The 18,907-nt window shown below is 43.7% G+C and overlaps 1 protein-coding gene across 4 annotated transcripts in view; it reads right to left on the bottom strand.

The window, feature by feature from the left end:
- Positions 1-17,417, bottom strand: part of ARHGAP44 (Rho GTPase activating protein 44) — a 205,530-nt gene extending 188,113 nt beyond the window's left edge. For all 4 annotated transcript variants that reach the window (XM_032139111.2, XM_032139112.2, XM_032139117.2 and 1 more), the window contains exon 1: positions 17,006-17,417. In XM_032139111.2, the coding sequence (XP_031995002.1) occupies positions 17,006-17,058 (53 nt within the window). In that variant the 5' untranslated portion in view covers positions 17,059-17,417. The remainder of the gene's footprint in view (positions 1-17,005) is intronic.
- Positions 17,418-18,907: the final 1,490 nt, after the last annotated feature.

The raw sequence follows: 18,907 nt of genomic DNA, 5'->3' as shown, positions 1-18,907 counted from the left end.
CCTCTTACCCCCCATCAACAGAGCCCTGAACCACTGGTGGTCTGGTGCTGCCCAATTCATGAATCCGTAAATGCTCAAATAAAGTCATGAAAATTTAAATGTGCCTAAGTTTATCTTTGAACATAAGATAGATGTATTGTTATCTGCATTTTGCAGATAAGAAAATTGAGGCTGACAAAACCTAAATGGGCTTGTCCATGGTTTTACAACTAGCAAGTGATAGAGCCAAAATATGCACCTATGGGAATCTGACATCAGAATCCATGCTCATAACCAAAAACTATGGGGAGAGGTCAAGTGGCCACTCAGTAATTTACCATTGGTTCTCAGATGGAATCCAAATCTGCACAACCATGTCTTATAAGTAGGGTGACCATACGATTCGCCAAGGTTTTCACCTGCTGTCCCCAGCATTATTAGTTACATAATCACTCTCAGAAATGGCCCCAGTTTGTATAATACATTAGATGGTCATCCTATTTGCAAGCCTCACCTCAACTCCCAATGACATTCCCAACATGAAGAATTTATTTTACTTTCTTAAAAGAGACATACTCTATATCCCTTGGCAATCACACCTGCCATTCCCACTTTCCTTAGCCTGCTAACATGCTTTCCCCTTCAGGTCTCAGTTCTAGGACTTTCTTCCAAGCCCCCACTACAGCCAAACTCAATTATATTCTCATCATGCCATGAACACCTCATTTACCATCAAAGATACAACCTCAATTGTAAAGGCGTATATAGTTGCTTTCTAACCACCCTCATACTTCTAGCAGAGGACTTAGAACACAGCAGATATAGTGTACACCAGATTCCCCTTCAGGAATAAAGGACTTATACCCCCTCTGCTAGGTAGAAATGCTGTCAGATGGCCACCCTTGGTCATCTGTCCTTTGCCACTGCCTCTGCTGAAGGTCACACCACCTTTCAAGGGAAGCCCACGTGCAATGACTAATCAATGAAGAGGTGAAAAGGCTCAGTTCTTTTCTTCCCAACTCAGGATAACTCTGAACTCACTCCTAACATGGAACCAGCTGAAGCCTTTGTGGAGACTGCATCACAGCTCAACACCCTCTGCCTAGTCTTGCTTCCTTTCACTCCCTTCCACAGGTACTGATGCTAAGAGCACTCCCTAGTAAACATGCTGCATGCTATTCTCAGTATCCACTTTGCAGAGACCCAAGCTGTGACAGTTAAGTGGTCGGTAAATATCTGTTTAACGAAGGACCATCTGTACTCAGTAAGCTGCCATGTCTTACATACTCCTCTTAGCATACATGACTATGCAATTCATAGGTATGGCTTGAGAATGCTTTGGAGATAAAGACAATACACTAGGAACTACTAATAATTCTAATGCCAAAGTCAGATTCCGGTTAGTACAGAAAAATCTTGGAGATTATGAGGGCATGACCATAAGCCAACAGACACATATTTAGCATGGAAAAACCTCAATTTAGGGGCCATAAAAATATCTATCTTTGACACTTTTTAGAGGAGCACATACAGTGTCTTCTTCACACTCTTGATAAAGACCTGTTTATGCTATTTGCAAAGCACTGTGGACACCAGTCAGGACACAGAGATGAGGAAACCCCAATCGCTGCAAAGACACACAGCTTCTAGTAGAGTAAGGAAAACAGAACCAACAGCAACTAAAAATCAAGGCAGGAAAAAATAAGTGGTGTAAGAAAATGAGCAGAGTGCTGTGGAAGCACCAAGAAAGAAACAATGCTTCCCCCTTCAGGTCTCAGTTCTAGGATCCTCTTCCAACCTCCCACCACAGCAAACTCAATTATATTCTCATCACGCCATGAACACCTCATCTACCATCAAAGATATTACCTCTATTTTAGTGGCATATTTAATTGCTTTCTAACCACCCTCATACTTCTAGCAGAGAACTTAGAACATAGCAGATATAGTGGACACCAGATTCCCATTCAAGAATGAAAGAAGAGGCTAGGAAGGGGGGATGTCTGAATTGCACTCTAAGAATGAATTCAACAAACAGTTCTTGAGTCTATTCTATGTCTACATTCCAGACACTGTGCTAGGGATTTATAGATTAGTACGAGAGACAGATGTGTGCAGAAGTATAACTAAAATACAATACACCAAGTTTTATACCTCATTGTGAACCAGCACTCTTGAATCTGAAAGAACAGTTTTGATAAATGGAAAGGAGAAGTAATGGCTTAATCAAAGTGTTAATGCTAAAGGGGAATACTTGAACTTCATTGAAGAACAATCTCCATGACACATCCTACAAACTCTAGTTTGAAGAATGGGTATCCCATGAAAAACAGTATTCACACTCAAAATGCTGGCTTCAACCAAGTCACAGTGGATAGTGTTGGCTGTTTACTTGAATACTTTCCTCCTCCTTCCTTCCCATGAAAACTCTGATTTGCCCAGGTATCCATCCCTTTGCCATGAAGGTCTCCTGACTTAGGTGAGGCTATCCCCACGTCCAACTCCAGACGGGGTCTTGATGGATCTAAGCCAGTCATCATAATCCTACTTTCTGGCTTCAAAGACAGAAGCATGGGCGCCATCAGCCCTCTGCAACCCCTCCCTCCAGCATGTGTTAATGGTCAATAGTAAACGTGTGAAATGAATTGGCCTGGACTAGAGGAAAGCGCTCTTATTCCATGATTGGGACCACTTGGGCTGTTTGTCTCCTCTTTGGTTTGTGAACATGGAAGCAAATCATCCTAATTGCTGCAAACACCTGTATTTTGACAGTGAAACAGGCCAAGAAACAGATGAAGGCAAAGCGAAGAAAAATGGAGAGAAAGACAGCAAGTGACTTAATCACAAGGCACCTGGACTCTTCCTACCTTTGGATGCCCTATCATCCCGGAATAAAAGTTCCCTTATTGTTTAAGCCACTCTGAACTATGACATCTGTTGTTATAACCGAAAGCAATCCAAGAGATACAAATGATCACGAGTTTTCTTAACTGCAGAACTTCTTAGAGACTTAAATACAAATATAGATTGTAAATTTCTAAGATAAATTTGTAGTATGCAGTATTTCCAACAGTGCTAGGATTTTTTTCCCCACAGAACAAAACTTGAAAAAGAAGGAAAATTACATTCTTCAGTCCATGTATTCAAAAATATGGTCTGGGCTATGTTGCGGGAAGTCAGAGGAAGAAGAGATTCAGGGCAAGAATACAAGGAAAGGAGTCCCTGCAAAAGTTAAGGCTAGAGAAGCAGACTATCATTAAGATACAGAAATTTAAAAAGCAAGAGGCCTAGACGGGAGGATGATTGGAGCCCAGGAAGTCGAGGATACAGTGAGCTATGACCCACGCCACTGCACTCCAGCCTGGGCAGCAGAGTGAGACACTGTCTCTAAAATAAAATTTAAATAAATTAAAAAGGAGAAACAGATAAAATATAATTCAGGGATGGATTCATAGGAGCCAACTGGATAGGTAAGAGATAAAAATGGACTTCTCTGGGGCCAGGCACGGTGGCTCACGCCTGCAATTCCAGCACTTAGGGAGGCAGAGGCAGGCAGATTGCTTGAGGTCGAGTTCAAGACCAGTCTGGCCAACATAGTGAAACCCCATCTCTAGTAAAAATACAAAAATTGGTTGGGCACAGTAGCTCACGCTTGTAATCCCAGCACTTTGGGAGGCTGAGGTGGGTAGATCACCTGAGGTCAGGAGTTCGAGACCAGCCTGGCCAACACAGTGAAACCCTGTCTCTACTAAAAATACAAAAATTAGCTGGGCCTGGTGGTGGGCGCCTGTAATCCCAGCTACTCAGGAGGCTGAGGCAGGAGAATTGCTTGAACCCGGGAGGCGGAGGTTGCAGTGAGCCGAGATCACACCACTGCACTTCAGCCTGGGTGACAGAGCTAAATTCTCCCTCAAAAAAAAAAATATATATATATATATATATATATAAATTAGCCAGGTATGGTGGCACATGCCAGTAGTCCCAGCTATTTGGGATAGTAAGGCACAAGAATCACTTGAACCTGGGAGGCAGAGGTTGCAGTGAGCTCACGCCACTGCACTCCAGCCTGGGCGACAGAGGGAGACTTCGTATCAAAAAAAAAAAAAAGAAAGAAAAGAAAAAAGAATGGACTACTTTGAATGCCAGGAAACACACTAAATCGGTAAGTGGAACCTCGGCAAATTGATCAAGGTGGGGTCTTTGATGTCACTGATTAAAGTGCCTGGTCAACAACTGGGTAGGTTAAACAGCATCGTCCCTTCCCTGTCTTCAGGCCAAGAGTCTGATTTTCCTTTTGCACTCTGCCTCTCCTCACTGCTGTCATTGTAGACTGTCAATCAAAAGAATTCCTATTCTCCCACTGTTTCCAAGTGAAGATCAGACTTAACCAACTACACTGTCATATGTGAATCACCTGAGTGACCCAATGACAGAAAAGAATTTTGAAGCAACCCCTTTGCCAGTGGCCTCTGACGAGGCTGTCCTTTGCCCTGCAGCAGGGACACTGTGGTCACTCCCAAGCCGCAGTGTCCAGCTCTTCCCTTTGATTTTTTAACCATCCCCACCCTTCCCAAAACTCCTTTTTTGCTAAAATTAGCTAGAGTCTATTTCTGCTGCTGCACCCAGAGAACCCTAACTGATTATGGGGGAACCAGCAAATTTCAGCTATGTGTCATACAGACCAAGTCTCAAAATGTTATGTCTTTAAAATTAGTAGCAATGACCTAAAAGGCTATTAGCATATCATTTTCCAATGGCAGACTATTTTATCCTAGAAAATGAGATCTGACATCACATCCCTTCCAGAACATTAAAGATAAGAGATTTCTCACATTTAAAAGCAGGAGTCAAGGCAACTGGAAACATATTTGTACTTAGACTTTTTAGGGCCCCAAAGTTAAAATAAAATATCATTCTAAGAAATTCTGACTACAGTTGTCTACTTTGAGTCCTGGAAGCTTTTTTTCTCTCTCTCTCTTCAATAAAATACACGTTTATTTTAAGAAATTTGGAAGTTAAAAAAAAAGCATAAGCAGCAGAAATCAAATCACTCATAATCCTGCCCAGAGATAACATTTTATGCTTAATCTTCTAGTCTTTCCTGATTTCCTTCCAGACTTTTCTATGCATTTTTTAAAATACTGTACAATCTTAACCCTGTATGCACTCATATATCCTGTTCCCTTATCGTAAACATGTCTCTCAGCCCTTAGACATTTTTTGAATGTCATAAAAACACTAATAGTTACAATTGTGCAAATGTACCAGAATTTACTTAATCATTCCACTAATATTAGACATTTAATTTTTTATGCTTCTTTCCCTACTGCAGAGTCATTAAAGTACAGTGATGAAAAATATCAATGTCAGAGCCAGCATTTCTGGAAGCAAATCTCAAACCACTTCCCTCACCAGCTATGCAACCAGCAGCAACAAGGCACTCACCTGCTCTGAGACTTGTGTAGAAAATGGGGGAGACACCAGAACCTACTCTTCAGAGTTGTTGGGAGGATAAAACAGGAAGGTCTGTGCCGTACTGCGCAAGTGTCCATCAGAGGACACACTTAAACAGCATCTAGGAAAACCAAGCCAGTGTGCACACGCATGTGCAAAGGCAACAGTGTGCACGAGATTCCTAGTGCTAAAAGCTCTGTCCACTTTTCACATTCCTTTCTCAGACTGTATGTTTTCAGGTCCTTGTTAGGTAATGTGTTACATAGGAGTCTGTAGGGACTTTTGCAGATAAACTGCTTCTCTCAGCATAGAGCTACAAAGAACTTTCTCTTACCTTTTCTGCTGAAATTGCAATAAAAAAACAAAATGAAAGAATCTTCTATTGGCAGAAATTTCACTTTATGCTCCTTGTGGTTAAGGGTACATACAAGACACTCAATTATCTTAAATGAATGTGACATTTTTATTTTTATTCAAGTCAGGAGCAGTTAATTAGCATTTCTAAAACCACCTAAACTGAAATAACTTTGAGGGACTCTGAGGCAGCAGAAATAACAAGATTAGGCAGAGAGAAGCAGGAGAGACATTTGCCTATGGTTGACCTACTTAGGCCCTGGTTCAAATCTGGCTCTGCTGCTTTTAGCCTCTATTTCCCCGTCTGTGAAATGGGGCTGTAAATAGCCCCATTCACAGAGATGTTGCAATGAGTGAATTAAAATAATGCTTATAAACTACATAGCCTAGTTCCTGACAACAGATGACACAGATGTGGCTTCTGTGGCTCTATTCCTTTTGGCCAGTATCAGGATTGCCTTCTACTTTGAGAGCGGAAGTGGCAGGCGTCACTTCCAAAATATTCAGAGCCAGGATATAACTTATCACATCCTCATTTACTGCCTCTGCCATCACTGCACCATGTGTGGAACTGAGCCCACAGCAGCCTGGGTCTCAGAAGAGCCGCCTCTAACCCGCCACTGGCCAATGCTGTAAGCAGCTGAGATTTGGGGACTTTTGTTACAGCAGCTTAACCTCGACTTAAATTGAGTGATACAATAACTATTAGTCACAATAGGGATTCAATGAGCGAAGCCATTACAATTACTGATACCTCAAGGTACTGCCTTCAGGCATGCTCTTGGCTAAATACAGAAAAACTGGGCTTGATTTGGGAAAAGAAGACAAATGAGTATCAATTTCCAGTTGTAATTTTCAGGTAATGAGGAATATAAATGTAACAATATAAATGCTTCATGTCAAAGACACTTTCAGCACAGCAAGGAATAGCGGTAATAACTGTCATTTATTGAGTGCTTATTACAACCAGGGGTTATTCTAAGGATATTATATTTATTATCTTACTTAACCTTGACAATACCCCCATAAAGTAGGTGCCATTCCAGTACGGTAGGATAATTTCTGTTCTCTTCATTATTCCTTTCCCTATTGTAGAAAGGGCTCAAAACAAAAAATTAATTTTCTCTGGCCGGGCACGGTGGCTCACACCTGTAATCCCAGCACTGTGGGAGGCCAAGGTGGATGGATCTCCTGAGGTCAGGAGTTCAAGACCAGCCTGGCCAACATGGTGAAACCCTGTCTCTACTAAAAATACAAAAATTAGCCTGGTGTGATGGCAGCTGCCTGTAATCTCAGGTACTTGGGAGGCTGAGGCAGGAGAATCACTTGAACCCGGGAGGCGGAGTTTGCAGTGAGCATACCTGAACCTCGGAGGGTAGGGCAGGGCAGAGAGGACTGCAGATTCAAAAGACAGTCTTGCGCAGTGGAAGCAGAGAGAAAGAAGACTACTGGAGATTCAACAGGGGTGGAGGCTCCCTGTCTCCAGTCATATCCAGGGGACTAGTACTGGCCCATGAAAAGTGAACATAAGTGACGTTTGTGAATTCCAGGCCCAGGCATCTAAGAGCCAGTATACCGCTTCTATTTTCTCTTTTACCTTTAGCACTGACTGAAAACCACATACTGAGATTTTGAGGTGGAGGGGAAGCTGGATAGACTAGATTCCAGAATCACACAGGGAGGAGGAGAGCTGTCCATGGGAGTCCTCCTGACTCACATCACATTCACAGGAGCTTAAAGGAAGCTTTTGCTATGTTAAGCCCCTGAAATTCCAGAGCTCATGTGTTATCACAGCAGAGCCTAACCTATCCTAATACAACATGGAAGACTAAAGACCAGGAAAAGAACAAAGTAAACCCAGGGAAATCAGGAGGAAAGAATCTGAAAAAAGCAGAATTTACTAGAAAACATATATGCTGATCAAAAGCTAATGAGAAAGAAATCCAAATGAAAATAGCCTAAACCTAAGAGCTGACGGGTAGGGAGAGACTTCCTCTGGGGCAAAACTTGTCAAAGGGAAAAAGACTTGTAAATTAGGAATGACAATGGAAAGACAATGATATAATCAAAGAGATTCTATTAAATTTTAAAATCATCGTACAATGAATGCTTTTCTATCAAATACGTTATTCAAACTGACTCAAGAAAAGATAGACAACATGAATAGTTCAATAACCATTCAAGAAATCTGGAAAACTGTCAAAGAACTACATCTAGAAAACACCCTTGGAAAGTTGTTTTTATCTTCAAAGAACGAGTACTTCTCCATCTTGCCATTCTACAGGAACAAAAAGAACATTGAACAACTCATTTTACACAATTAACAAAACATGACAGATATGGGGAAAAAAAATCAAATGCTTTCATTTATGAATGTTGAATGCCAACATCCTAAATAACAAATTAAATCAAGCAGTATCGAAAAATATGCACACACCATACTCAAGATTAACTGCAGGAAGGCAAGGAGAGCTCAATATTACAAAATCTATTGAGGTTCAAGCATCCAAAACACAAGCTCCTCATGGGTACTGACTCTATCATTGATGTATCAATGATGCCTGGAACATAAAAGTGCCCAATAAATATATATGGAATAAATTATTGAGTGATATTAAAACCAAAGAAAGAAACACATTGTGATCATCTGCAAACGCCACGATAAATCAAATTTAACTTTGATGTCAAAGAAAACCTCAAAGTAAAATAAAATTATGCAATATGTAACATAATTAAAAAACAAAATATTTCAAACCAATCATCATGTATTTTAATTGAGGTTAATAAGACATGAATGTCCACATATTGCCATGATATTTTAACACTGTTCTATAAGTCCTAGACAATGCAATTAGATGAGAAAATAAAATAAGTATAAACCACCAGAGAGGAAAATACAAAATTATTATTTGCAGAAGATATGATTGTCTACCTGGAAAATCCCACAGACTCAATTTTTTTTAAAAAAAGTATTTAAAAGTAATGAGATAGTTCATGAAGGCGGCTGTTAAGACAATTACATAAAAATCAACAACTTTGCTACATTCCAGCAATAAAGAGTAAGAAAAAATATATAATTTAACAAAAGATTCAAATCACTGAAGCTACAGTAACAACACTGACAAATTACCTATAAGTAAAAGCAAAATTGTATAGGAGCAAAATGGACACGAACTACTTTATAGGATTATAAATAGATCGGAATAAACATGCCCTATTCCCAGATGAGAAGAATTCTCATTATACTCGATATTGTAAAAATGTCCATTTTTCTCCATCTTAATATACACTTTTAAAAAGTAATAATGAGAGACAATAAACAAATGAGCACAGTCAAGAAAACTGATCAACTTTCTTTCATAATGGAACAGTTTGGAGGTTAACTGTGGTTAAGACACAGCAAGATCCTCAGGCAAAGGCTGTTGAGCTCTAAAGACCCAGGAATGGCCCGAGTTGAAGCTGAGCTGAGGAGTTAAGCCTGACTCCACTCCCACCCAATGGACGGGGTCTCATGATAAGGATTAACCCACCACTGCTTATCTGGGTAGCTGAGTCCATCTTAAATTCCTGCCAGAACCAACAGACAAGAAAACAAACTAGAAATCCTAGAAAAAGATAAAAGTAGATGAAATTTTTTAGTACATAATGATGATGATATTTCAATATGGTGGGTATGAATTACACTATTCAATAGCAGGGTAATCAATTTTAAAAAGTGTAAGTATTATACCTAAGCCATGTCATACATCAAAATCAATGACTGACATATTAGAGATCTGAAGGTAAAATGAAATTATTATCAATAGTAATAAAAATGTATGCATAATTATATAATCTGCATCTGGGCAAAGTATCCCCAAACATAACACTGAAGAACAAACCACAAATAGATAGACTTAAGATCACAAAATGTTAAATTTATACATGGCCAAAAAAAAAAAAAAAGACATACAACAAAAATTTTTAAAACCTGTAGGGAGATGTGTGTAGCATATGACAAAGCATGCATATGCTTAATATATTAAAAATTACCTTAACACCAATAAGAAAACAATTGTGAACATGACTTTAGAAAAATGGGGCAAAGACAAATGCAGGCAATTTAGAAAAGGCAACTAATGTCAAGAGAACTTTAAAAATGTTCAGCCTCAAGGCCAGGCACAGTGGCTTACACCTGTAATCCCAGCAATTTGGGAGGCCAAAGCAGGCAGATCACAAGGTCAGGAGATGGAGACCATCCTAGCTAACACGGTGAAACCCTGTCTCCACTAAAAATACAAAAAAAAAAAAAAAATTAGCCAGGCATGGTGGCGGGTGCCTGTAGTCCCAGCTACGCGGGAGGCTGAGGCAGGAGAATGGCATGAACCCAGGAGGCAGAGCTTGCAGTGAGCCGAGATCATGCCACTGCACTCCAGACTGGGTGACAGAGTGAGACTCCATCTCAAAAAAAAAAAAAGTTCAGCCTCACTAGAAAATAAAAGAGGCAGGGCCAGGTGTGGTGTTGCATACCTATAATCCCAGCACTTAGGGAGGCGGAGGATGGAGGATCACTTGAGCACAGGAGTTCAAGGCTGCAGTGAAAGCAGTGTGTGTATGTGTGTGTGTGTGTGTGTGTGTGTGTATAATATACACACTCACAGTCTTAAAAATTCACATATCCTTTTACCCAGCAATTACATTTCTGAGACTTCATCCTAAGAAGCTAAATTCATGAGAAATATTTGCTAAGTGAGTAGCAAAAGAAAATGAGTTAAATACAGTGGAATATTGCATAGCCTTGAAAAATTATGCTGGGGATTAACAGTTATTGACATGGGATCATATCCAAGATGTCATATGAAGGAAAAAAAACAGGTTACAAAACAGTATACAGAGTATGGTCTCTATTCTTTTTAAAGAATGTATATATATATATATATATCCATATCTAAAATATTAACTATGGTCTCTGGGTAATGAGATTATAGGTGACTTTTTTTCCTTTTAGCCCATCCGTAAGTTTATGATTTTTCTACCATAAACAAATAATACTTATATAACCAAAATGATGGTTAAAAAAAGTAAATTGAATTCTGTGGGAAAATAAACATTTATTCTAAAAATAAGCTCTAAAGTTGGAAAATGAAAGCAAAACATCTGCTTCCTGGACAGAAAGAAGAGTTTGAAATTGCTAGACAGCCACAAACTTCCCAAAGGCGGTGGAGTTCCAGGTGCCAGCTCAATTGGATGCCCCACGCCCAAGGGAAGAGGCCTGACTCTCTGACTCTCCCCCCAACCTCCTGCCTGACCTACAACTACATCCACACAGAGCTGAAGCATAATTTTATTATTTGCTGTCTTTATCAAATAGCATTTGAAATAATCTGCTCTTGATTATTAATAAAAGGGCTACTTACTAATCCCCTCTAAAAGGAATGGCCATAAATTACCGGTATATTCGTATGGCTACTGATTCACTTTCTCTAGAGAAAAAAAAAATGGTCCTTATTGCCCATCATTAAAAAAAGATCATTGATAAATTTCTTTGATGGAGACAAAATGGGAAGGAAAATGATTAATTGCTATTTAAGAGCATGGCTTCCTCACAATGACTTGCAGGTCTGGGATAACGGAATTCTGCAGGAAATCTAGACAGCTTCAGGCTGACTGCTGACAGCAGCTCAGCAGAAGGTGAAACCCAGCAGACCCACACAGTAAGGATCTTAGAAGATAAGAGCAAAGAATATCCTCTCCAGATTTGCTAACCCAGTAATCAGTGGGTTAGCACACTCTGTTATCTCTCACATATATACAGCAGAACAGGCAGTAAGGCCTGGGTTTCCATAAAACTCTAATGAAAAACTTTGCTCTGAGACCCATTCAATGTGCACAGCGATCCTTGGGGGACGGATTTGGGTCCACCCAGCCCTGCTGGGCTAACATGAAGCCCATGGCAGGGCCTGTGTTGGTCTGGCAGGTCTAACTCACAGTAAGGGAAATAGAAGGGAAGGAACAAAGCAGTCCAAAGCAAAATTTGGAATTGGTTCCGATTTTCCTCTAATGTCCTATTGATTGGGTCATGGCTCTTAGAAGGCCTACTACAAGGCAGGGCAATGTCTCAGGGAAACCTTCAAGGAAAAGATCCTCACTGACTTTGCCAGCTTTGGCCCAAACAAAAATGTCTGCAGCACCAGTGCTCCTAGAGGCTGCTGCAGCCTCAGCATCCAGCTCCCAGGCTCCCCACCACTGGCTAATGCCTGGGCTTCTGCAGCTGAATTCCAAGAGCTATACAGCAGCAATGATACTTGCAAAGCTGTGCACCAGAAACCAAGCCTGCTTTGCAATGTACGCAAAGCAGTCAAGGAATAGAAAACAGGGCTCCAGAAACAAAACTTTGTCTTCACTCCCCAACTAATAGCCTCTAAATCCACACAATTCAACCCGACCCAACCAGCCTTCTCCTTCCCGCACACCCACAGTTCCTCACCGACTCCCAGATACTTTGAACATCACCCATTTTAAACAACAGCACAAGCCCCACTTGGACCATCACGGGGCAGTAGCTGCTGAAATCGTTCCTAAGAATCCTTTTCTACTTAGGAGGCCAACATTATTTTTGGAAGACTTGAATGGGTGTTCAGTGACAACGAACCACCTCACCCATTTGTTGAGCACTTCAGTGGACCAGGCTCCCTCCAACCTAGTGACAGCCCTCCGAGGATGGGGCCGCTGTGAACCCACTGTGCAGGCTGGAAAAAAAAAGGTCCTCCCCACCAAATCAAGGTACCATTACTTCTTCCGTTTTCTTTCTCTTAGTGGGTCTCGTGGGTGCCAAATTTTAGCTCAGGGCTTGGCTCCACCCAACACCAAGCAAATGTCACTTCCAAGAAAAATACTCTATGTCTTTCGGTATGCTTCTCACTCCAGCAACCACTAGACTCTCTCGAAGGTAAAAAGAAAAATGCTGCCATCAATCAGGCAAGAACCAAATTCTCCCTTAAATCTTGCTCTATCCTTCCAATGCCCAGCAGTGCAGCTGTTCCTCTCTCCTCTGACCACCATCACAACGTTAAAGAAACATGGTATCAGGAGCTTTCCCCATCTTTGAACTACTTCAAAAGACTCCCCTATCTATAGCGCATGGATCTTTTGTTCACTTACTCATTCCATTGCCAAAGAATGACAGAGGACCTTCTATACAGGGCAGCGTTAGGGCAGTTGTCCCTGCCTCCAAAGAATTTAAAATCTAGTGGGGAAAGTAAATGACAAAAGATAAAAATTATAACACAAGTGAGCCATTATAACCATAGCATGCTTTTAGAATGCAGGTTCTTTTTGTGTGTGTGTGTGTGTGTGTGTGTGTGTGTGTGTGTGTGTGTGTGTGGGTGTGTGTGAGAGAGAGAGAGAGAGAGAGAGAGAGAGACGGAGTCTCACTCTGTCGCCCAGGATGGAGTGCAGTGGCGCAATCTTGGCTCCCTGCAACCTCCACCTCCTGGGTTCAAGTGATTCTCCCGCCTCAGCCTCCCCAGTAGCTGGGATTACAGGCACCTGGCCACCATGCCCAGCTAATTTTTGTATTTTTAGTAGAGACGGGGTTTCACCATGTTGGCCAGGCTGGTCTCGAACTCCTGACCTCAGGTGATCCACCCTCCTTGGCCTCCCAAAGTGCTGGGACTACAGGTGTGAGCCACCGCACCCGGCCTAGAATGCAGGTTCCAGGCGAACAGGAATTTTGTTTGCCCTGTACTGCAATACTCCCTGAACCAGAGCAGTGTCTGGCACACAGTAGGCATCTAATAAAGGTACATATGCCATAGTGCATATAATTCAATAACAGTCATAACATTTGCCCAGAGATACTTGTAGCTACTATTTATTAAGCATTTCCTAGTGCTGAGCACTGCTAGGTACTTTTCACAGGTTATTTATGTTATCACTGCAGTTACCACATTACCACAGTGCAATCCTTATTACTCCCATTTTGCAAGTAAGAAAATTAATGTGCAGAGAATTAAGCTCAGGATTCCACAGTCAGCAACAAACTAAACCTGTCCCAGTGGAAAGCCTGTGCTCCTAACCATGAGGCACACGGTGGCCAGGGAGTGCTTCCCAAAGGAGGGATTGAAGTGAAGGGACAGAAAGGGGAAAGTTCAAAGCAGAAGGAACACGTGCAGACTAAGGAAACAGACCAAGGAGGGGCCGAAACGTTTCTCAGTCAAATACTATGGGTTTTATCAAATCTCTTCATAGTTGCTGACGCCCTCAATACACCTTGGACGTGAGCACTTCAAGAGAAAGTACTAGTAACCCAGCAGAGTACGTTTAAGTAGGGCAACTCCTACATTGTTAAAATGACTTGAAGTTTTATATTCAGAACTCCAGAACCTGCAACTTAGGGAAGGCGAGCCGTGAGGAAGGACTTTAAGTCCTCTTAGTCCTCCCTCGGAAAGAGGAAAACTTTAGAAAAATACAAGGATAAAAATCAAGTGCTTTATAACTGCACACCTAAAGTCCAAATTCCAATCCTATGTGCTTCTACTGATTTAAGAAATTAACAAGCAACCGCGGGCTCTTTTACTCCAGTACCCATAGGATCATGACCCAAAACATTCTCCGTAATAGAGGAGAAGCTGCCCCTCTCACTGACCCTCATGGACCCTGGGGTAAACCGTTTTAATCTCAGCAATAAACATCGATTGAGAGTCAATAGTCTAAACGGCACTGCACTATCTACACAGGCATACGACAGCAATCAATATATTCTGCTGGAAGCAGACAGACAAGAAAATAAAAAATAAAAGTGTTTCAATCAGTGATGAGTGCTGTCCAGAAGTGAAAAAATGATGAGCTGGAGGTAAATAGGGGAGGAAGGGCCTCTTGAAGGCCTTGGAACCAAGGCTGAAATGATGAGAAAAAGCTACTTGGAAGGAGCACATTCTCAGCCAAGAAAAAAAAAAACGGGAAAACAGTAAAAACAAATCCTCAAGGTGGATATGAGCTCAGTGTGTTTGGGGCAAGAAAGGCCACATGGCTAGAGCTCCATGAATGTGGAGAGAGTGGAAGAGATGAGAATGGGGAGAAAAAGAGTTAAGAAAAAAGGCCAACCAAGGATGGTCCTGTAGAACCCTGGCAAGATATGAGATGCTAAGCACAATAAGATGTCGCTGGAAGCTTTTCAGCAGCAAGGTAACATGAACTGGTTTTTGCTTTAAAAGGCTTGCTCTGGATTTCATCAAAAGCGATACAGGCTGGCCCTCACCTGGCCCAGTGCACAGCACAATGGCTACCAATGGAGAAAGGCAGAATGCATCCATATGCCAATATCCACCAGAGTCCCAACAAAGAAGAGGAAAGAACCTCTTGGTAACCAGCTGCTTGGACTTCCAAGAACGTGCTGTCAATACCTAAGACCACTTTTTCTGAAATCCAACCTCCCCTCACCATTTTGCATTCCCCCCATGGATGAGGCTGAAAAATAAGATATGATGCCATGGCACAAAAATCTCCCCCATGTAAAAACAGGTCCTGAAAAAAAGAAGAATTGTGCTTCAGGAAGGCCAGGGAGGAGGCATAAACACGTTTTGAACATTTAGATTCTAGCACAGCACTGAAACCCCAAGACCAAGAGAAACCAGCAACCCGAGTCTAGTGTCAGGGGCCTCCTGGTCATTTGGCTGGTCTGAGGTGATGGCCAATGCCCGCCTGCAGGGTGATGGAAGAAGCCAAGACATTAAAGACGGGTCGGCTTGACTGTCATCTGCTAAACAACGAATACCAGGAAACACTATCTCGGCATCCAACACATCAAAAGGCAGTCCACGTGAGGCTATATCTGTGGCAATATCATGCCAGAAATCTGGGCTAATCTGACTCTGCTATTCATAAATTCCCCCTCATGTTAAAGCACATGTGTTTGGGAAGGAAAAATGAATCCAAGTCAATTTTAGACATTGTTACTTGGAAACCATCTGGAGTCCCTGGAAGCATAAGAAGCCACCGCATCCCCTGCCCTCAAATGCCCACTGTAACTAGGGCAGTATGCTTAGACCGGAGTTCAGATGTCCCCTATTCCCCAGGGATGTCCCCACCCCCATCCTACCAGGTGCCAGTTCAGGCTCCACTTCCCACCCAAGAAAGGTATTCGGTTTCTTGGTAAACCTAGTGGAGAGCCCTCGATGTGTTGAGCTTGCATTTGAACTGCACCCAAGGCTGGATTCTTTGCTTTCTGATTGCTTTAGAACTGCACACCTGAATTCCTTTGCCACAGCAGCAACGGAAATCCCTCCCCAGGAGTAGAGGTTCCAGGAAAAATCCCCTCTACCTAACGATCCTGTGCTCAAAGAATATCTAGTCTTGGGAGAGACCCACCAGGATTTTTATATAACCTTAATAGATGTTGGCACCCTGCAGAGCCGCTCCTGGAGTCCAGATGTAGCCCATTTTCACCGTGATGGCAGCAGGCGGGGTCTTGCAGCTTCCCCGGGCCAGACTCTTCTGACTGTGGGGCCTCTGTCCCCCTCCCCTACCTGGCTGCGATTCTCTGCTTATCTCATCTTCCCGAGGACTTGGGCCTCCTTTTTGCAGCCTCCCTCCCTCCACTGAAATCAGTCTTAACATCAAGCAGGCAGCAACGCCATTCCACCAGCACCTTCCTCCCTCTCCCACCCCTCACCCTTTCCCCTCACCAAACGCCTTAAGAAACCCAGCCAGGAAAGTGATCCAGAATCTCGTACAGTCATAGTCCCTGAAAACAAACACGGCGGGAGGGGCAGGCCGACCAGGCCCAGCACTTCCCTGGACCCGGGAGCAGCCCTGAACTCGGCGCAGGAGAGGAGAGGGAAGAGATCTCCGGAGACCGACTGCGGTTCGGCTGCCTCCAGCACAATCAGAGCAAACACCTGTTTCCAGAAAGATACGCGGCCAGAGGGCGAAGGGAGTCCCGGGGAAAGGCAGGGAGGACGAAGCGAAGGGGCAGCCGGGGACGCAGGTAAAGGATGCGTCACACTCTGCGCTTGGCAACTGGAGCAAGGAGCAGAAGGCGGCAGGTGAGAAGGGCTCCGGGGTCTGGGAAGTTCAGGGAGGAGGGGTCGCGCCTGCGAGCTGCGCCTGGAGGGAGCTGGTGCAGGGGAAGGGACGGAAGCAAGGAGGACAGGAGGCCGGGCGGGCTCCATCACCTGCGCGCCCCGGCGGATGCAGCCTCGCGGGCGCGCACCGGCACCGGTGCCCGCGGGTGACCTACCTGCCCACGGTCTGGTTGGCCAGCTGGCGCATGCGATTGAACTGCTTCTTCATCGTGGCCCCGCTGCCGCGCTAGCCCGGGAGCTGGGGAAGGACGGAGCAGCCCGGAGCCCGCCGCAGGGTTACATGGCTCCCGCGCGGAGCCTCCCGGGCGACGGCGGCGGCACTGCGGAGCCTCCGGGAGCCGTCTGGCCCGCGCGCAGCTCCCTCCCGAGGGCACCGCCGCCTACTCCTCCTCCCGCCGCGCCGCCTCCTGCCGCATCCCCCTCACGCGCGCCGCGCAATGCCCGGGGCAGAGCAATGCCCGGGGCCGCCCTCGGCACCGGCCCGCTCCGCCCGGGCTGCCTGCCCCTAGTCCCAGTCCGGCGCGGAGACCCGGGAGTCTCCGCAGGCTGGCTGGTCGGCTGGCCGGGCGGTCCCCGTGCGCCTGTGCGGAGAACGCCGTGCATGCCGGGACTTGTAGTTTCGCGCCCGGTGCCCACCTTTCCTCTGTCCAAAGTTTGCAAGGACAGTAGAGTGCGGAGGTGGGAGAAGGCAGCGTCACCAGCAGCTTTGCACTTTAGCGTTCGAGTAAGGGAAACGTTTTCCTGTTTTAAAAATGGCAAAGTGGGACCAAGAATACAACAGCAAATAAAGAAAGTGAGCATCTGTCTCGCATTGTATTTTTAGTGAATGTGAGGCATCAGTGTTCTGAATTCACAGAAGGGAGATTTATGCTAGCAGATACGTGGCTGATAAAACAGTCTAAGGTCACCTGATTAATGATGAGGTTCAAGGTTAAGCTTGAAACACAGGGGCTGACAGCAGATTTTGAACCAGGCGTAGCTTGCATCCCGGAAGTCCGATTCTTAATTTTTACCAAACCAAACCTATTAGGTAACCAGAAGCCAATATAGATAGTGACATTGTGCTTGCTGGCCCAACCTGTCTGAGACAGCTTTTTGTGTGGCTTAGATGCCAATCTCGTATCTTGTCTCATTTCCCTTCCACCACCAGGAGACCAAGGGGCATCAGCTGTAGCACCCCCCGAGTGTCCTGCACCACAGCATCCCATTGGCGTCAGTTGACTCCTTGGAAGGGGTTGTGGCTTCTTTGGTCTCTATCCTTAGAAAAAGATGGGTGAGCCGGGCGCAGTGGCTCACGCTTGTAATCCCAGCAATTTGGGAGGCCAAGGAGGGTGGATCACGAGGTCAGGAGTTCAAGACCAGCCTGGCCAACACAGTGAAACCCTGTCTCTACTAAAAATACAAAAATTAGCTGGGCATGGTGGCGGGCACCTCTAATCCCAGCTACTTGGGAGGCTGAGGCAGGAGAATAGCTTGAACCCGGGAGGTGGAGGCTGCAGTGAGTGGAGATCGTGCCATTGCACTCCAGTCTGGGTGACAGAGCTAGACTCCATCTCAAAAAAAAAAAAAAAAGAAAAGAAAAAAAGAAAGAAAGAAAGAGAAAGAAAGAAAAAGATTGGTGATTGTAGTTAGGTTTCATCATTACATATCAAGGTTTTATCATTATATATCAAGTAAGAACAGTATTGTTGGGTGTGAGGCACTTTGGATTAAACAGATAGGAGTTCCTGCGTCAGAATTCCACATACCTGTTATATAACCTTAGGAAAATAGCTTAACCTCTCCAAACCTCTTGTTTCCTCATCCCTAAATAGAGAAATATGCTGCCTGATCTCCAGTAAGAGAACTGTTTGTTAAATTACCAATAATCAAATTACATATAAATTTTCATATAGTATATTGCCATATTCATTTACTACAAAATGATTATACTTAGCATAATAGAGAAAAATCCTATTCATACAACAGAATTACTAATCTTATAAAGGAAAGATCTTCTTTGAAATGGGATATTTTGCATATGTTGATTATAGTTGCAAGATGTCCTAAATATGGCT

Source organism: Hylobates moloch, unplaced genomic scaffold, assembly GCF_009828535.3.
Source record: "Hylobates moloch isolate HMO894 unplaced genomic scaffold, HMol_V3 SCAFFOLD_19, whole genome shotgun sequence".
In the NCBI taxonomy this organism is placed as follows: domain Eukaryota; kingdom Metazoa; phylum Chordata; class Mammalia; order Primates; family Hylobatidae; genus Hylobates; species Hylobates moloch.
This window is presented reverse-complemented; position numbering and strand designations above follow the sequence as displayed.